At 34.8% G+C, this 21,827-nt stretch overlaps 1 protein-coding gene across 1 annotated transcript in view; it reads left to right on the top strand.

Moving 5' to 3' along the window:
• The window catches only part of LOC149078585 (dynein axonemal heavy chain 8-like), a 294,865-nt gene that overhangs the window by 41,356 nt on the left and 231,682 nt on the right, over positions 1-21,827 (top strand). Inside the window, exons 16-20 of the mRNA XM_089241134.1 lie at positions 989-1,179; positions 2,596-2,676; positions 7,528-7,644; positions 8,032-8,206; positions 17,216-17,390. Coding sequence (XP_089097260.1) covers positions 989-1,179; positions 2,596-2,676; positions 7,528-7,644; positions 8,032-8,206; positions 17,216-17,390 — 739 coding nt within the window. The remainder of the gene's footprint in view (positions 1-988; positions 1,180-2,595; positions 2,677-7,527; positions 7,645-8,031; positions 8,207-17,215; positions 17,391-21,827) is intronic.

Below are 21,827 nucleotides of genomic sequence, written 5' to 3' on the forward strand. Positions count from 1 at the left end.
ACGGTCGCCCATTGATCCATACTCCAATCTCCATGCTCTCTGCACCATGATAAATGGATTCTCCTGTCCATAGAAGTGAGCGGGACGCAAACAGCAGGTTTTCTTGCAAACAACCCTCTCATCTCTCATGAAGTCTTTTGGAAACAGTCACCCTTGATACATGGGTTCCTGTGGCTGCATACAAGTCACGAGAGAGCTGAGAAGCTGTAGCACTCCTGTTACGCCTCGCTATAATCAACAAATGGCAATCTTCTCTGGCCATCGTGGCTCTTGGATGACCTTGCCCAGGCTTTCTCTTGATGGATCCGGTATCCTGGAACTGTTTCCATAAGTTACACACGATATTGGACGTTAAGTTGAACTCTACAAATCTGGACTTGAGATTGGCCTGCTTCTAGCCTCCCCACAATTCGCCACCTCATTCTATCATCTAAACGTTGGTGGTTACTCATTTTTACTGTTACAATTTGAAATTAACCGAGATTGCTGCAAAATAACACCAAGAAATTCGCCGAGGTGTGCTAGCAAACGAAATGCGTGTTAACTTACGTGCTCTTATAAAGCCTGTTTCTCTACTGGCTCCGCCTACACACGCGTGTAAGCTTACGTATTTGACGTACAAGATTTGCATTTTTGTCTAGAAGCAGTGGTTTTACATTCAGTTCACTTCTTTTCATGAAATTCGATAAAATATGGAAATTCTCTTAATTTATTTCACCAGTGTAGTATGGTTTGCATCAAGTGTTGGTTCATGCTTTGCTGATGTGAAGATGTTGCTTGAAATGAAGTCTGAATTTATGAAAGCTTTAATACTACAAACTTCAACAGAACTTTCAAATTACAGCAAGAAAACAGTTTTTAGTTGAAACATCTGTTGTGTGCGAGTTCAAAGGACTCAGCCATAATTAGCTTGGCTAACTTCAGTGAATAGTTTTGTTTTGTAATTATTTATGGTTTAATCAACAGCATTACATTGTTTTATTTGCAGTTGATGTGAGAAAGAAAATTCTTTACAAAGATCCTGAAACAGAGGAATATGAAGTGAATTTTACACCTTTTTTGTACCAGATGTTGAGAGAGACACAATGTTTTTGTTCAATGAAGAAAAAAATTCCTCCTGCTGGTCAATTTCTTCAGTATATCAGAGAAAAACTGTTGCAAAACAGAACTCAAGTGAAGGTACTTTTGTACTTGAATTTTTTGCATACTTTCTAAGTTGTGCTGTTAAATTTTCACATTTGATCAAGCTCTACTTAATTTTTCAGTTAAGCGTCAGCTGTCCAATCGATTTCTACTTTTTTCCCTTTTTTAAAAGTTTGAAGCTAATGAAATGAATTTTCCTGATTAAATTTTTTATGAATACATTTAAACTGACTTCCTGATGTTATTAACTGTTTTTCAAAGTCATCAAAAAAAAAATTACAATTTAAATAATTACTAGTTAGTTTTAAAAATTGGAATAATTAGATTAAAAATTGATGAGATGGCATATGCTATCGTAACCACATGATTGGCTAAAATCGTTCCTGAAAGAATCTCTATACACTTGTTCTCAAACACATTGTTCCTCAGTAATTGTATTCAAAAAAAATTTAACTTTTGCAACTGAATATATTTTCATGTAAATCTTCATTTAGTAATATTTTTTAGCATTAAATTTTACAATTTAGTGCTGCAGTGGTTTAAAAATAGTACATCACAGTTCTCTAAGTTGCTGCCAAACTATGTCAAAAGCATCACTCTGAACAAAGGATGTTAATTTTCAATGTTGTGTGACATAGCTATTAGTAAGAAGATAAGATTAATGAAAATAACTGAACAACTCTTACTGTTATGAAAGTGTTGTGGGTGCATGACTGTTATGGTGAATGTGATAAATCAGTGATTGTAAAGTACATGATAACTCAATTTTTAGCAGTTATATCATTATTGACTATTTTAGTCAGTTATTATGCATAATAATTAGAATTACCCTCTTCACTCCAACTGTTTTTTAATGGTTTTTAATGATATTTTTTTTCAAGTTATGACTTGAGGTATGTGTAAGGGTACCTAATTCAAATGGTGTCCTAGTAAAGATATTGACCCTAATTAATTAATTTTTTTTTCTTTCACAATCAGGAAAAAAATGTTATTAGCCAGTTTTGGCCCAGGGTTGAAGAGGTTATGCATAATAACCATATTTATCACATTTACCCTAACATGACAATAAGGGCATGGAGTCATAGGGGTAATGTAAAGGAGCAATAAATTAATTATTTCTAAGGACAATAGATTCACTGATGTTAAAAGCTTGAGATTCACTGCCTTATTTGTTCCAACTTGCTGAATGCAAATTCAAAGCAACTACGAAAAAAATTATCTGAAACTTTGAATTCATAAAATTTTGCTATAGTTTCTATGGGAAATGTTCTATTAAATATTACTTTAACTGTAAATAGACTTTTTTCTCAAGAGTGTGATTTGTTTTTACTTAAAATTTTAAGCAATATTTTTTTTTATTAAATATATTTTTGTGAGTATTTACTTTTGAGAAATATTTTTCTTAAAATAAATTCTTCATATTTACTATAATTTTCTTTCTGTACATTTCAGTTTCTTTTGAATGAATATAAGAAGGCAAAGAAAAGTGCACCACCTGGATTTGAGCCTTTATTAGCACCACTTCTAAAAAAGGTAGCATATATTTCATTTGCCGGTATCCAAATTATGTTTTTACAGTTTCATGTACAAGTGTGAAATTATTTTCTTATAGCATTTGCAAGTACATTTTTGTCATGTACTGCAGTGCACTGTGAAGAAAACTTTGATGGGATATTATGTTGACTCTTTAAATACGAGTAGTTTTTAAAATTTCTTGATCTTAATTATAACTGGCACAGTGAAAATTACTAAACCCTCTGCAAAATGCCACACCTTTTTTCAAGAAGAATTTTTTTCTTCAGCTTGAAGCTCAGTATTTCTCCTGCCCCAACTCAGGTAATAATAAAGAAGAATACGCAGGAAGAGAAATACCCTGGCCTTTTCTATTATTTTTACTATACTCATATTCCAGGGTATGCCAATTGTGATTAAAATCTTGATTTAAAGTTTTAAATCGCTTGATTTTTTTTATATCATTGATTTAAATCTCACAACATTTAAATTCTATTTTTCCTTTGTATTATTTTCAATAATATGGAAGTAGAAGTAAACTAGTAACCCTGTATACATGTTATTCAAAAGTGATAAAAGTTCTTGATTAAAAGAAATATAGAAAAGAGATCTAGTAAATATAGATGTGAACCTAATCCCTAGATACAGTGCAAAAATATAGGGAGCTAAACTCAGATATAACTGCACTAAGCATTTGCAATGAATTACAATGGGGGCATCAGGGTTCCCCTGATGAAAAAACAAATTTTGTTTTTGTATAAAGCCTTGAATTGTATGCCCTAATTACTGATTTAAAATAATAAAATACATGTTGTGCCAACATAAATACTGCTGGATTTGAAATTTTAGCATAAAAAGTTTTTTCACTTTTTATGTTTCACTTTCTAGTTTTCTCCTTTTTTTACCAAATCTGTGAAATAAAAATCAACGTGAGAACCTTGCACGATAGAAGTGAAACTTCTAGGTTTGACATAACTAGATACACTTCAATTAAATTTAATTTTAATTTTTAAAATTGAATTTAGGAATTTTAAATAAGATAAATTTTGTTGGCCCTTTATTTTTCTTAAACTTCCTTCCCTTAAACTTTTGATCTAATTGACACCTTAAATCCCCAAGACACCATCCACTCTCAGAGATGCTGCTGTACTCTAATTTACCTGGGTTGCGGGACACCGGGTATTAAAAAAATCTGGGTCCCTTTTGAGTGAAAGTTGGGTCCCCCCCTCGAAAAAAATTTAAAAAAAGCATGATCCCCCATGATTCACTGGTATAGCTATGAATTTTTTCCAGTATGCCCCAGGTTTTTCATCACCTGCTCATATCTCTCTTCTTTGAGATTGAGGCAGGCCATGTTCTGGGTAGGAGGTATCTCTGTGAATCAAATAAATAATTCATTTCTAAAAACATGTTCTATCCAAAAGTTAATTTACTTGTCTACTAGTAGGAAAAGCAAAGCCCATTAACACTGAGAACTGAACATGTGGAATTTAGCACGTGTAATAAATCTATCACAAATATACAGTCGATCCCGCTTATAGCATTCCCATTTAGAATGTTTTTCCACTTAGTCTGACTTATTTTTGTCGTCCCAACTCTAAATAATTATCATTAAGATTTTCTGTTTAGTTTTTTCTTGCTTACAACATTTCTTATAACAGTTTTTTTAAAAACGTTATAAGCAGGATCCACTGTAATTAAAAGTTATAGCACACATTTATATATTTACTAATAGATTGATTTATTTTCCCTTCTGATTTATTTTCCCATTTCTTTAAAAATATCTTAGCTCTTTCAATAATATCTTCTGATTTAAATTTAAAGCAAATGAGATTCTCTCTCTCTGACACTTCTCTTCTGATTCCCTATTCATATAAATCCTTGCAAAGCGATTTCCTGGTAGAATGATTTTATTTTCCTCCCTCTGATTCACCACTCTATCTGTCACCATTTAACTGCCACATATTTTCTCACCTGAATATTGGAGCTATGTAAGATTTGTGTTGGTGAAACTTAAGTGTGTTTGTGTGTGTGCCCAGCATTTATCGTGTTTTGTGTTCAGTAGGTGGTGCCATCTATCTAGGGCCGCAACTAGATACTTTCTCAAATGGGCTAAGCATACATTTTGGCACCCTGTGTTATGTAGAAGAAGCAGTTATAAAGGGTGAATTTGGTACCCCCTCTAGTGCAGAGCCGGGGGGCACTGGATCTGCTCCCCCCCCACCCTAGTTTTGGCCCTTCATCTATTCTCTAAATTGATGTGTGGATTTGAAATTTAATGTATGCATATTTGTGTTGTAGGTCTGATTATTTTCATGACAACCAGAGCGTTTTTTAAAGGAACAGCCAACTCAAAATTGGAAAACCTTAGAAAATCATATTTTTAGCTGATTACCACTGCACAATCGTGGGTTTCAAACCTGGATTTTCACCCAAGGCAAAATCTGGGTGCCCGAGTCCCCCCCCCCCCCCCAAGATGAAAAATTAAAAATAATTTTGTAGAAAATTATAATATTGGAGAAAATACAGTCTTTTATACTATGTTAATTCAAAATTATTTTTGAGCATTAGTGACCCGCAATTTCTGTGAAAGAAACCCTTGTGCCCCTCCAAAAGCTGATTCTGCAAAGACACCAGTGATTTTCGTCATGTGAAACGGTGATTACCACATAGCAGCTAGATGACAAAACTTGGATATTCAAGGTAGAGTTTTTACAGATTGGTTTTTTTTTTCCTGAACGATCTAGAAAATGTTTTACTCTTTGAACTGTCCAAACTTTTGAACTATTCCAAATCCTTTACGATTTTTAAAAAAAAATTTACATTTGCAATCTTGTAGGAACAAGGCGAATTTATGCCCTATAGACACTGTCTTTGAATGTTGGCAGATTAGTCACAAAAGTTCTGTAATTTCCGGTATGTAATCAGAGGGGAGAAAATCTGCATGGGCATAGAAACTCTGAAATTTGAAAATTCTCTACCCGGTCCCATATTAAGGGAAGCAACTGAATATCTTCAACAACCCATGTGTATATAATACAGTATAGTATACAAGGTAGTAAAACCACTTTCTGAAGGTCGCACAATCGTGATGGACTGTGAAAAGAAAAAGAAAAAGTTGGATAGGTTTTTCTCTATTTCTTTCTTCTTGGAACTAGGAAAGAACGTGTTCCAGATGATGCGTCAACCAAATTATTATGCGTTCTTTTCCGAAATTCCGGGCATTTGGCGTGGATGGCATCTCTGCACTCTATAGAATTCTAAAAAGTTTCGCATCATATGGAATCATAATTGAACCCACTGTAAATCCCATGTGTGGCAGATTTGTCCACTAAAAATTTGTCACTATAATCAGGGTTGGCTCTAAATCTTCTCTAAATTTTCTGTTTTCCCTGAGAGCGTTGCCTATAAAATATGTCAGAAAAGTGAACTTCATTGATTCTTAACAATTTCGTACTGATTTTAATTGTTCACCCTCTAAGCTCCATATTAGAGTGAGAGCAGGCTGTATATGGTTGACATGGACAAGTTTATTGATGGATAAATATAAGAAGAATATCAAGAGCATTCTCAAAGAATTTGATGAAGTTGTTGACAGGGTATCGTATATGCTTATTAATTTTTCTTATAATATTTTATTCTGCAATCCTTAATTAGAAATAAAAGAAAAAATGTTATCAAAGATAAAAGAGAGAATGTTTTGAAAAAATATTGTTCAGAATTTATGTGAAAGTATCAGGTCATCTAATCAGCAATGCTTTTACTTTGCATTGCATGAAAAAATAATAATCTGGTAGCAGATCACAAACTATTTAAGGTCAGGATAATAACACTTTAGAGAGCAGTTCAATGTTCCTCAAAGCAGAATATACCAAAAACTTTGACGTATGTCGCAGAACAATCATTACTCATTACTGTTGCAGAACTATCAGTCAGCTGAGGGCTCGTTGCGAAATAGTGAAAAAAATGTAGCTTTATTCAATCTGTATTTGCAGCGATATCAGTCTACAGTGAATTGTGTTTTTAGCAGTTATTTTTTTTAAATAACAGTGTTTGAAGATCTCATAAATAGTATGGTATCCATTACAAGTTCCATCAGGAACATTCTGTAATTTTAGCATTCATGACATCAATATGTGTATAGTGATTGATTCCTTAATGACGTACACAGATTGTTTTGCCACCTTTCCATTCTAGTCTAATTTTCCGAATTGCTCATTCCCTGCCACTGGAGGGTCATGTGGGCATTGCTATAGACTCTCACATCGCAAGGACACTGGTTCAATTCCCAGAGGGATCACGGTGATCACACTGAAGTTTATTTTCTATGGTTCCCAATTTAGAAGCTTGAATGTGAAACGATCTCCCATTAAAAAGTCTCACCATTTGAGCAACAGGCCTAAAAAAAATACAGATATTCAATTATTATACTTCATCTACAATTTTTTAAATATAGATGGCAACACTAAACATCCACACTCACAATGCTAAATACATACTCAGACCATTAAATGCACATGCACTCTTCCGAGATACACTCACTCAACTCAGTACTAACATTCCCATGGCGATAGACCCAAAGTTGTGCTACGTTTCTAACAAACCACTCATTTCCCAAATTCGCTATTCCTCTGAACTGGGATATTAGAAGAGGCAACACTTTTTTATCAAGATAGTATACTTTGGATTAAATTATGTTTTTACTAATGAAAATAATTTTCATAATGTAAAAACCATTCATCCTTTTTAATGTTCCAGTTATACTATTGTAGCCATATATATACACACATTCACTAAACCACAGTGCCTTCATTTTTATATTGACATTTTTTCTTAAAATTCTGAGCATGATGGTATTTTGAAATTTTTCAGGTAAAAGATACAAAATTGAATAGATTAGACACAATGCTTGATCAAATATCTGATATTAGGCTTTTCAAACTTCCCGAGAAACCATGGACCTGTGATGATTTTAATATTGATATGGAAGTGAGTGAATTATTTATTAAAGATATCTATAACATAAAAATGTTACTTTTTTTTTTTACAATAAGTGTAGTAAGTAAAGTTTATTTCTTTTAACACATTCTCCACAACATTTATGAGGTATCTTGCCTAACCTGATGCCTTGTGTTTCAGCAATGCAGAGATATCATGCTTCTTTAAAAGCCTCTCATTTTAGCAATGACAAGCCTAGAGATTTTGTAAAGCACTTTTCTGAAAATATATTTTCGATTTCTGCAATATATCAACTGGCAGTATGCAGAGCCATTTTTTGTTCTGATTCTGTTAACAGAGAGAGAAAGAGATACTGTTTAAAAAATATTTATTTTTTTCCCATTTGCTTTATTTTTATTATTTAATTTTTTCTTTTAGGTTATGTGTGAATCGCATGAGAAGATACTCATACACAAGTGCCATGCATTTGATAATATTGTGAAAGAGCTAACAACATATTTGTTAGAGGTTGCTCAGAGTGCACAGTTTCATATAGATCATGCTAATCTTTTTGGTGTGGTGACTGAAAATCTGATGGAAAACAAAAAAAGCGGTATTGTAAAGCAATTTTTGTCATCGTGTTATGCAGTACTTATTACTTCCATGTTAACGAAAATACCGAAAGTTTTTAAAACTTGGGATTGTCTGATCTCTTTCTATATGTATATATATAATATAATTATTTAGTGGAAATGCCTTCATATATATATGTGTAAAAATGCCTTTTCCACTTGTACAAGATTCCTTGAAAGACTGGTTATATTTTAGAGATGAAATAAGATCAGCTTATTTCTCCATGTCTTATACAGGGAGATGAAAGAGGTAATCTCCTAGAACCAGGGTATGAAATCAAAAAAAATCACAAAAAATCAAAAATCTGATTTTTTAAAATTTAAATCAGATTTTTGTTTTAAATTGGATTTTTTAAATTTTAATTAACTGACTGGTTATTAATTGGGAAAAAATCGTGTTAATCATTAAGAATGTATATTTTCATATCACTTATTTTTTTTTCACTTAATCTCTCAAATTTAATTCAACATTAATGAATAAACTAACAAATAAACTGTGCAATCAAGGAATATGAACAAAAATCTGTGTTTAAGTAACATGAAAGGTTGTTAAGCTAAAATTAACTTCATGGATTAACATTTTTCTTGTAGAGAGAAGTGCTTTTATTCATGAGGGCTCCTCCCTAATAAAGTGAATGCCTGTTGACTACTCAGTATCACACAAAATAATTTAATAATAATTAATTCAAAAATAAAGGAGAAGAAAAAAAACCAATATGTATACACACACATTGGATTCCTTGATCCATCTAGAGCAATGATTTCCAGATGGAATGATGGAATGTTCTAGGGGGTGGTAGAAGCTACGGGTGTAATATATGATTCTATGGGCTAGATTGCATTAACATTTCTGAAGAAGGGGGCGATAGGACCTAAAAGGTTGGGAAACTATGATCTAGAGCATAGGTTCCCAACCTTTTTGGAACCAGCGCCCCTTTTTTAGTGCACGACTCCATAGCACCCCCCCTCCAGGTAAACTATATTGTACATAGTATATATTGAAAAGAAGGACAAATTTTTAAATTAATTTATTAATTTATGAGAAGGTAATAATATGTATTTTTCTCACAGTATTTGATTGAAAATATATATGTTATTTGGAAAAAATGAATATAATACCATTAGTGAGATATCTGAGCTTGATGCGATGAAACTAATTTCTCGATGTTTGGTGCCATTTTTGTCATCAATAATCTTAAATATCCGCGTTCCACTATTGACAATCTGTTTCTTTTCTTTGTTAATAGACTGGTGACTATGCTAAATCCTCTCTCGGCTGAATATGATGATGGGAATACAATAAAAAACTTTTTTGCTGCAGCCCATAAAACCGGATATAATGTTTGAATTTGACTTTATAGCCAAAATTCCTGATACCCTTTTCTTAATTTTAATTTCAACTCTTCATTTGTTGAAAATTCTATCAACTCTTCCTGCAGCGATAATTCTGTTATTTGAGGAAGGTTCTAGGACCCATTCTGGAATAGTCATGTTGACTACATCCTGAAATCTATTCGTAAAATCTTCTGTCAGTGCTTCCAAATGCTGGCAATAAACAAAAATGTCGTCATCAGTTGTTTCAATTGAAGAAAGCATTGGAAACTGATAAAATTGTCGTCTACCAAAGTTTTGTTTGTAAAAAGCAAGTTTTGACACGAACGCTGAAATAATTCCTTTTGCTTTGATAAAATTCAAATCATTACCTTGAAGTTGTACATTCATTTCATTAAATTTATTATATAAATCGGCCAAAAAGGCGCAATATTACTCTTAAATTTCAATAAATTCCCTCTTAATGAATCATCCTTGTTTCCAAAAAACTTTGTGGCTGATTCAAATAGTTCATAAAATCGTTTCAGACAGGTACCTTTTGACAACCAACGAACTTCTGTATGTAATAATAAACGATTGAAGTCTTCATGTCTTCATCATTTTCATCACAAAGATTTTTAAATATCCTGTCATGGAGAGCATTGCTTCTGATCTTGTTAACTGCTTTAATTGCATATTGTAGCGAGCGATGAAACCGATCACTACGATTTTTTGCGACCAAATGTTGTCGGTGAATCATACAATGCACGGCCACTAAATTTGGTACGACTTTTTTTCAGGATTGAAATGAATCCACGGTAGGAGATTAATATCACCGGAACATATTGTGTTTATTACAATGAAATGCCTTTATGATTTTACCAGGGTTATTAAAATCAAAACAATAAAAGTAATAAACATTCTTACTTTTGGTGGTAACAATTTACCCTTGATATGAAGAAATTCCGAAATACATTGGTTGGTATTTATAATAATCTTTAACCTCTGTCCACTGCACTATTGTACCACCCGGGAAATATTACCTGGAAATTTAAGGTCTATATGACCTTGAATTTTCTGCACATGCTTAAAAGGGCGGTACCTTCAACGCCAACTCAATAGCCTTGTTTCCATGGGAAATGAAAAAATAAGGGGAAACCGCCATCCACCAAAGCCAAAAATTTTTTGCTGAACAGGGAAAACTGGCAACTCTGTTTCCTTATTCCGCAATAGCGAAAAATCGCAAAGGATTATGAGAAATAGTATGCACCGCGAAAATCCCCAAGAGGATATGTAAATACAGTATTTTTCCTCCTCTTTCTTTACTCTTCTTTCTCTACTAGGGAAAACAGTCATCAAGCCAGTGCCTGAACGCTCAGTGATACCACAATATTGAACATGCAAACCAGGCTAATATGACTTGAACATGAAACGCCCCCCCTCAATATGACTTGAACAAAAAATGCCCCCCTCAATATGACTTGAACAAAAAATGCCCCCCTCAGACTTCTCAGCGTGCACGTTAGGAACCACTGATCTAGAGCATAGTTTCCCAATCTTTTTTGTCCCATCGCCCCCAATGCAATCTAACCCATAGGATCCTGTGTTATATCCGTAGCTTTTACCGCCTCCTGGAACATTCCATTGTCCCCCAGAGGGCTCTAATGCCCAAGTTGGGAATCACTGATCTAGAGTATGCAACAAATTTTTTCATGATGGCAAATACTTTCATAATATCAAGTACTAAACAAAATATACAAATAAACACAAATATTATAGAGGCCTTGGTGTGACAAGACTGTATACAGGGGACCGAGAAGTACTTTCTTATTGTAGTAAAAGATTAATGTAATTAATTATTAGTTTTTTAAAAACTCTTAATTCATTTTTATGGTGCAGGTTTCTCGATTCACTCAATGCACAACCAAAGGACCATTCAGTATATCAACTAAATAAACATTCTATTGACAAGTTTGTTTCTTGTGCAATTGATGGATACATTTATTATGATGTGTTTCCAACTTGCATGATGGTGTTTGTTTAATTAATTGATTATACACAAACACACATTTTTATTCTTTTACAGATCTAATGAGTTTTGGTAGAAAAACGAAGGAACTTGAAATTTTAATATAAAAAGTAAAGAAGTCTAAAGCTTACCTGTATTTATGTTGGTACATGCCCGTAGCCAGAAATTTTGTCCGGAGGGAGACCAGACCCCTAAGTCTTTCTCTCTCGCTATAGTCTTGTGTTGGCACAATATGTATTATTATTTTGAATCAGTAATTAGCGCATAAAATTCAAGACTTTACGTAAAAATAATTTCCTCTGTTTTTTAATACAAATACAACGCCACAACAGACAAAATGCCCAACGAGGTGGCTGAGAAAAAGATGCCCATAGAAAAATATGGATGTCATATATTTCAAAAATATAGCAACCCAATTAAGAATGCAATTAACAAAAATTGTAAACAATATATACACATGATAAAATATTATACAATGCTCATAAAGAATACTTATGGTTGTCTTATTCTAAGTATGGATAGCTTCTCGATTTACCCCAACATGTTTATCGTATTTCTTTTTAAACGTGTCAATTGTGTTACAATTTACTACCTCCGGGGGTAAGCTATTCCATTTATTAACAACCCTATTGGAGAAAAATTCCCTGCGACACCATAACCTTGCATTGTCCCTCGCCAATCGATACTGGTGTCCCCTTGTAAAAGCAGTCGATTGGCGGTGTACTACAAGTTCATGGTCCATCCTATCCATCCCATTGAAAATTTTGAACACTTCGATCATATCTCCTCGACACCTGCGTTCATCCAATGTAAACATATTCAAAAAATAAAGTCTCTCTTCATAACTCAAGTCCCGTGTGCCAATAAGGACATGCGTAGCTCTTCTCTGCACCCCTTCAACCAAGTCTATGTCCCTCTGTAGGTATGGTCTCCAAAACCTTGCAGCATACTCCAGTCCAGGACGAACTAAGCCTCAAAAAAGCAGAAGAATGACTTTAGGAAAACGCGAAGAGACCTCTTGAAAATGAGACCAAGCATTCTATTCGCTTTTTTGACCACTGCTGAACAATGTTCAGAAAACCTAAGCCGCTCATCAATGAGAATTCCCAAATCAGTGACCCTAGTTGCATCCGGGATAGTGACACCATTTAACTCGTAAGAGAAACCGTGGGTTGTTCGAACCAAAATGAGCGACTATGCACTTATCAACGTTAAACGTCATGCTCCATTCATTTGCCCATGCTGCAATCCCGTTTAAGTTGGTCTGGAGCAATTCCCTATCGTTTTGATTCCCGATTACCCCCATTAGCTTCACATCATCTGCGAATTTGCTAGTAATCCCATCAATACCCTGATCTAGTTTATCGATAAAAAGTGAAAAAAGTATGGGGCCAAGGACACTTCCTTGAGGAACTCCACTTCTGATGCCTGTCCAACCAGAGAATTCCCCCTTCACCATAACTCGTTGCGACCTAGCTCAACCACGATTCTATCCAATTCAGCAAGTTGCCCCAATTCCAATCTCGTGTAAATGCTTCAAGAGTTTACCATGTTGGACACAATCGAATGCCTTCTGGAAATCAAGGTAAACAACATCTACATTTTTGCCCTTACCCAAAGCCTTCGTCACGTGATCATAGAAGCAAAGGAGGGTAGTTACACATGACTTCTCTTCCTGAACCCATGCTGATTATCCGACAATACATTATTCTTGTCTATCCACTCCACAAACTGCCTTTTGATGATAATTTCCAAAATTTTCGAGCGGGAGCTCGTCAAACTCAGTGGACGATAATTGGACACAGCTTCTCTATTACCCTTCTTAAATATCGGAACAACATTAGCAAGTTTCCAATCCCTTAGGACGATACCCTCAGCAACACTACTCCTGTATATCTGTGCGACTGGCCCCAACAATTCATTAGCACATTCCCTGAGGACCCTGGGATAGATATCTTGTCCTGGTTCTTTGCTTGCACATACATTTCTTAGAAGATTTAGGACCTCCACGTCTTCTACTTGAATATCGTTGAGGATTTTATTACTCCATGCAACACCCCGTGTATCGAATATCATTATCTCCATTAAAAACCGATGCCAAAAAGTCATTGAAAGCACTACACATGCCAACATTGCTCTCTAACCTAGAGCCTCCTATCGAGAGTGGGCCAACTGTCCCCTTACATCCATTATTGACATATCGAAAAAATGATTTTGGGTCAGAGTCAATGTTATCTGCCAACCTAGATTCAACTTCCTTTTTACTATCCCTTATCGCTTTCTTCAACACTCTTCTTTTATCAGTAAACAATGATAGGTCACCTCGTCCACTTTTATACTCTCCGAATGCTCTTTTCTTTTCAAGATAAAGGTTACGCATGCTATCCGTGAACCATAGAGGGTGCGATGTACAAACACGCTTTTTTCGAACGAAGGATATGACGTCATGCAAAACAGAGGACAACTTCGAACTAAATTCTTCCCATTGACTTACCACCCCTACTGATTCCAACTGGTCTTTGAAAACTTCCGCTAACCTTCCTCTCAAAACACCAAAGTTAGTTCTTCGAAAACAAGGAACCAGTCTTTTGTTATCAACCTTACCCGAAGAAAAGTTACAGTGAAATCTGACTATACGATGATCACTGGAAGAAAACTCTTCCCCCACTGAAACATGTTCAACAAGATCCTTAGAACTAGTAAGAACTAAATCCAAAATAGCAGTACCCCTATTGGCTTCTGATACATGCTGATACAAAAAATTTTTGAGCACCAACTTAAGAAAGTCTCTTTCATACTGATCTGTAGATGAAAGGTTCTCCCAATTAATATTTGGGTAATTTGAATCCCCTAGTATGAGAATCCTCTTATGCTTACACATGTAGGAAATTTCATCATGAAATTTGGAGATGTAGTTTGAATCCCTATTCAGTGGATTGTAACAAACCCCAACAATAAGTTTATGATGTCTTTTGTTTTCAAGCTCAACCCATATAGTTTCAATATCACTTCTCTTCACGTTACACTCTCTAGCCTTCAAACATGATTTCACGTATATCAACACTCCACCCCCTTTCCTATCAGATCTATTTCTCAAAAAAGTATCGTATCGTGAGATGTGTAAGAAAGATTCATCCCCATCATTTGCCTAAGATTCTGTAATGGCTATAAGATGCAGGCCCTCCACAACTATCATAGTTTCTAAAAAATCTTTCTTATTACCCAAGCTCCTGGCATTTATTAGCACACATTTTAATTTGTCCGGTGATTTAGTGTCAATCAAGAAGCCATCCAAGTCAGAGGTGGGTAATTCTCTGTCAGTACTGTTGTGATTTTCATAAACTAGCCCGCATTCCTGACTACGTGGTCTGGGAGTAAAAAACCTGACCTAAGACTATTGTAAACCTCCCAGACCCCCCCCCCCCTTATTTAGATGGATCTAATCGGAACGAAGCCACCTATTGGTAAATGCGGGAAGCTCCAAGAACGTGACCCCAAGTGAGGAGCAAATGTCCTTCAGGCCTATATTGAATTGGTGGATCCTACTCCTATACCCCCTACTACCCCTTGGCAGCACTGGAATCACTGCCACATCTGAACCCCCCTCCCTAGCGGATAATAGTAAATCCCGGTACTCTGACAGAGACTCACTAATATTCGCTCCTACTTGATTTGTTCCCACACACAGAATCACCCGCAAGGGCAACTTTCGCCGATGAAAAACGTCTCGAACGTTGCCAATCTTTCCCCCAGGAAGACAACAGCGCTCGAAACCCCCGAAAATCCCTACACACTCGGTTCCCAAGTTCCCTTACCATAGAATCGCCGATGATTAAACCCCTATCACTATCCCCCTCTACCTCATCCACGACCACCCATTCGCCCTCTAAACTGTCGTTGTTCGTGGAGATTGCTTCTTCATCAACAAGTGGCTCGACGACCAGAGGCTCCGTTATAACCAGGCCCTCTAGCACCCTGACTTTTTCCTGTAAAGCTTCCAAATCAGGGGAACTCTAGTGCCACAAATGCATTGAAAATACTTAGTGCAGTTTAAGTGCTAAGTTCAACTCCTTATACTTTTCTGCAATTGTTTCTATGCACAAAATCTAGAAAATAATAAAACATCTTTCTTTCTGCTGTATCTAGGGATTGAGGTTTAAGTCTATATTTACCCGCGAAGATCTGTATTTCTTTTAATCACGAACTTTATCATATATCAATAACATGCCTACCATACCAGGTTACTTTTACTTCAATATCATTAAAGTTATGTAAAAGAAAAACAAAATTTAATTTTGTGATTTAAATTAAGGACTTATTTTAAAAAGTCAAGTGATTGGCATACCCTGCCTAGAATGTCCAGACCATTCAGTTTGAAAAACTAAGAGTCTCCTACCAAAAGAACATGTGTAAAACATTCATGTCTAGACTCTCATTTTTTCCTTTGCTTAATCATTTACTCAACCTGAAATGGCTTAATAATTTTCTCAAAAAGAAAAAGTCATTTATGGGAACTGATTATAATTCAGACATAAATTAATCTGTCTCTAAAAATTGTAATTTTGATGATGATTGTGCAAAAATTAACTCAAAAGGTGGCTGTGTTATGTGAGCAAATGCTAACTAATGTTTGTTAGCAGAATCTATATTCATGAGCTGAGGTAGAAATATTGGGGAAAAAAATCTTTGTTAGCCGAAAAATTTGCAAGTCAGGAGTTCATTACCTGAGGTATCACTGTATAGGGGTTATCATTACAAAGGGTATTGGTATATAGAAGTTTCACTGCGTATACAATTATATCATCATTTCATTTCATAACATTTGACTGTTTTTTTTATTTCTTTAAATCAACAGAGTAGTTTTCGAGGGAAAAAAAATTCACTGGTTAAAACAAAGCTTTATCATGGCTTTGTTGCATAGCACTGAGTGAAGTCATTGATATCATAATCAGACTTGCATGTGATGAATGGTTCTGTAGATTATGACAAGATCCTCCAGATTTTGAAACTGTATTACAGTAGAGCGTCGATTTTCCGAAACAATGGTGGAATGGGAGTGTTTGGATAATTATGATTTTTCGGATAACCAATCATTCACTGAAAAAAATTGTACCAATGTCATAGGAACAATATGAAACAATGAAACAGTGATATTAAACACAAAATTATATACATTTTGTATCACATGTCTTACAAATAACTGACTAGTCTAGTTTTACAAGTTCAAAATGGTCATTACAATTTAGGAAAAAGGTTCACAAAAAGAGTCATGAGTCATCTAGCAAATGTTTTAAGGACAACAATTTGACAGCTTCTCACTCTTCACTCTTCTTGTTGTTCTAACCACTTCATAGTAGTTTCAAAGCAGTGAATTGGCCGACTAGAATGCTTTCAGTTAACCAATGTTTTGGTTGATTGATATTCAGATAATCGATGCTGTACTGTACTTTTGTTTCCCTCTTGTATCTATAGCACCCTTAAAGTGGTGCTTTTTTGAGCAGTTAGGTCTGCGTATACGGAGAGACACCCTGCAGTGGCATTTGAGACCACATTTTCCATGTAAAGATGTTTTGTTTCGCATGCTTGATCTAACCCTACAATTTATTCATGGCCTTTTTCATCTATTTTTTAATTCATTTGCCATGTGTAGTGATTCAACAAGAAATTTCTTCAGCGGTTGATGATTCACAATCTCTTGAAAAAAAACCTTTTGAAAAAGAAGGCGAAGATCTCATGGAGCATTTTGAGGTTGCATTAGCTGCTGCGATTGGAAAATGTGTGAAGTTCTCACTGGAACTGCTTCAAAGACAGTTTTTCTTTAGAGGGTAAAACTTTTTTCATGCAATTTTCTTATATTTTAAGACCAAGCTTTGTAATGTTTATTGGTGCAGTTGAACCTCATTGATATGAAAGCTTGACACAGAATGTCCTTTTACATGAAATGTGTGGCCTATTCATTCAGTCATGTAAAAGTGAATTTTTTTTTATAATTAGGAATTGCATTATAATAACAAAAAATTTGGATGACAAAATAATTCTTCAATTAGATTTTGAATCAAGTAGGTTTGACTTTATTAAGAAACTTTTTACAGATGAAAAAGTTTTCCATCTGTGTCAGGTTTGTGTATTTGTTTTTTTCATGTATGGGTTGGTTGTATTATAAACAAAGGTATATCTTATCACAAAAAATGAGAAACTTTGCCTGGTTTTAATTTATACAAAAATTGCCACGTTTTTAAGACAAATAAATTCAATTGGTCGAATGGTCGACGCGTTTCGGCTCTTCAATGGAGAGTCGTCATCAGGACTTCGTGGTCAGAATTCACACGAATGACATTCACATTTACTAACATTCCCATCAGCGGTGCAATTTCTTTCCTGAAAACACGTCTGCAAGAATTCCACTTCTCCTAGATTGAAATCGATGAAATATGTCAACTCACTCAACTTTGTGTATCGCACAATTATTTTTCAGTGTTTGGAAAGTTTTACCGCCAAACAGAAGGTCTTGCCATGGGCAACCCACTCTCGCCTATCCTCTGTGACATATATATGGATTTTTTCGAAACAAAACTTTTGGAAACCCACCACTTCAAACTTTGGATCAGGTATGTTGATGACACATTCATTTTAGTTGATGAGACTGATGTTAATGTCACTGAGTTATTCAATTTTATGAATTCTATTGACCCACATATTGAATTCACCTATGAAATGGAAAAAAATAATATGCTGCCTTTTCTCGACGTGCTCATTAAAAAGACAGACACTGAATTTCATACATCTGTGTACCGTAAGCCATTCGCTATCTCCATGCCACCTCATGCAAAATCCTTTCATCCTCCCAATCAGAAACTTTCGGCATTTTCTTCTTTTGTTCATCGAGCACTAAAACTTTGTAGTGATTCAGCCTCCCTCCAGAATGAACTCAATATCCTTCGTGACATCGCTTCTAATCGGGGTTTTTCACCTTTTATCATCAACAAGGTCCTCAGAAAAATGACCCAGACATGCACCACGAACCTGCTCCCAGCTGACTCAAAACAGTTTTCTAATACCGTTGTTCTTCCATTCGTTTCTTCAAGTTTCATGATCTCTTCTATCTTCAAGAAATTTGACTTCCATACAATATTCCAGCCAACAAATATACTCACCTTTTCCCATCTGAAAGATCCTATCTCACCCTCCAAAGAATCTGGTATCTACTTCATCCCATGCAAGAATTGTGAAAATGGATATATTGGCCAAACTAGAAGAAATCTAAATATTCGAGTTCTCGAACACCGAAAGCATGTTGAGAAGGGACGGACGGACAATTCGGCTATTGCCCAACACTGTTGGCAACATTCACATTATTTTGATTTTGATAAAGCGTTTGTTTTTAAAAAAGCAACACACAATTCTGAATTGAATTTTCTCGAAGGATACTTCATCAGAACATGCCAGAATTTCCTCGTTAACGATGGAAGAAACACACCACCTATTTCGTCAGCTTGGACAGGCTTTATTAACCTCAGTCGTGAAAAAACTTTCAACACTTTACAACAGATGGCTCCCCAATTCGCATCCAAAGACCACTCGGACGCAGCAAATACAAAGGCGAACTCTTCAGACGACCAGACGTAAACATCACTCTTCTACGACTCATTCGTGTGAATTCTCACCACGAAGTCCTGATGACGGCTCTCCATTGAAGAGCCGAAACGCGTCGACCATTCGACCAATTAAATTTATTTGTCTTAAAAACGTGGCAATTTTTGTATAAAAGGTATATCTATTTGTAAGGACTCTCAATTGCTAACTTTCATGTAAATTGTGCTCAGTCTGTTACTTCATTTTGTGTTCTTTGTGTAGATATCAGTGGTTCTTAACCTGGGGTGCGGGAGAGCATTTTTGGTGGTTCAAGATAGGAAAAAAAATTGCATGTTGACCGGTTATTCAGTCAACATGCAATATTTAGGAAATTTGAAATGATGATAAAAATTGAATTTTTTTATTCTTGAAAACCTTAAATTATACAGATATTTTGAAATCATATTTTTTAACTTTTGCTTGTAAACATGTATAAAATTCGCATTGCAAAACTTTCTTTTTCGATCAGTGTTTATACTTGTTTTCCATTTTGATTCAGAAAAAACACCATTAATATCCAAAATATTTTGCAGTTTGTTAAATTTTTTTTCTCCTGTTATTAGCATACTGTATTTAATGAACTGGAAAATGACAGAAAATTTCATCAAGTGTCAAACAAACACCACGACATGGGGTCCTGTAAGTCTTAACTTGGCCTTTATCTCATCAACCATTCATTGTAGAGGAATGTATATATTAAGAATATATCGATTTGAAAAATTCTCAAAATGTGTTCAAAGATCACCCTGTACTAGTTTTCAGAGTGAAAATACAGTATGTGGACGTCCTGTTTTAAAAACTCAATTAGAAAGTTGTTACCCGGTCTCTTCTGAGGCAAAAAAAGAAGAAAAAAAACACTTTTCTATGTGCAATATTCGCTGAGACATTTGAATTCAAATATTGGAGAAAAACTAGGAAAGAGCTGCATGAATGAGGGAAAGGAGCATTTTATGTGATTTATGCTGTTCTTTTTCAACTTTTCTCTGATTTTGAATTCAAATATATCAGCAAATTCAAATATATCACTAAGAACTAAGAAACATGGATTTTTTGGTGTCCATATGAAAATTTAATTTAAATTTTTTTTATTTTATGACACACTGTATTTTCATTCTCAAAACTGGTGTAGGGCGACTGACTTTTAACATATTTTCAGAATTTTTAAAAGTGGAACCATTTCTCTACGATGAATGCTTGATAAGATAAAAGCTGAGTCAGAAGTTACAGGACACCTTTTTTGTTGTACCGGCTGGAATTAACAATTAATAAAAAACAATTCATTAAAACTTTCCCCCTCAATTTTGAAAAATTAAATATTAACTAATTAAATAATAAATAAAAGTGCTTATAAAATTCAATTAAATACAGATAATTAATGTAATTTATTACAGAAACAAAATAATGAATGGAAACTGATGGTATCCAATGGAGTGTGGGAAGGTAAAGTTGTCTTGCACTGAGGGTGAAAGATAGGAATAAAGATTAAGGACCACTGTTGTAGACGATATTGTCCTAATACCAGCTCGTGTCGGAAATTCTGGGGGGGGGGGGGGAGGGGTGCAGATTTTGAAAAATATGCTACCATCTATCAGTGAAAATATGCAGTCAAGTGCAAATTTATCAGTCAAGTGTAAATTTATCAGTCAATTAGTCAATTTAGCAATGAATTAGTAAAGTATTGCACTGCATTGAAAACTTATTTTATGAAATTATTTTTCTGTATATCTATTATTTATCTGTATATCCATGCATTATAAAATAATGCTCTATCATGCCTAAACTAATATTTGGAAAGAAAAGTGATTTGTCTCCCTTGGGAATCGAACCCGGGTCCCCTTGCAGTTGCTCGGTATGCAAAGAAACCCAGGTTCGATTCCCGGAGGAGACAAATCACTTTTCTTTCCAAATATTAGTTTAGGCATAACATCCAAAAAATTAAATTTCTTAGTTTGATGTACTTAGATTTACACAGATATTCGACCAAAAACCTAAGCATTATTCTGCAAAATGGCTGAATGCCAAATAGTAGCCAAATATTTGTCCCATCTCTATAAATAAGGGAAAGAAGCTTAGAGTCAATTAGTTTTTGATTTTTTTCCAATTTTTGAATTAAAGTATCTCTGTAAATTATTGCACTAGAAACGTGGAATTTTCGTTGTTGGCCTCAGGAGATCCAGGGCATCAACTTTCTAATTGGGTTTTTCAACACTGGGTGTCAGTATAAAAAGTATGTTTTTTATTTTAATAACTATACAACCCATTACAATGCCATATTACAACCCATAAATGACATATCTGAGTTCTATATACACATTATTTGGATAATTTTTCTAATCCAAATTATTCCTCTAGTATCAAGGGTTTGCCTGTAAAATGTGGCAAGGTCATAGCTGCCAAGTCTCCCGAATTTTAGCTTCACCTCTTGACCTCCTGAAAAGTTGTTAAATCTCCCGAATTTTTACGAAAATTGCTAAAGATCCCTAATTGTCCCTAAAAATTCCCTACTTCACTTAAAAAGAATCCCTGCGTCTGAAACAATCTTTAAGGAATTTCTTATAGGGCAAAAAGTCTTTTGCCTCTGTTCCCCCCCCCCTTTTGAAATGACTTAATACGCCGTAAATGGGGGAATA

This window comes from Pholcus phalangioides, unplaced genomic scaffold (assembly GCF_987345545.1).
Source record: "Pholcus phalangioides strain wild (caught in Gottingen) unplaced genomic scaffold, Ppha-v1.0 ptg000013l_1, whole genome shotgun sequence".
NCBI lineage: Eukaryota > Metazoa > Arthropoda > Arachnida > Araneae > Pholcidae > Pholcus > Pholcus phalangioides.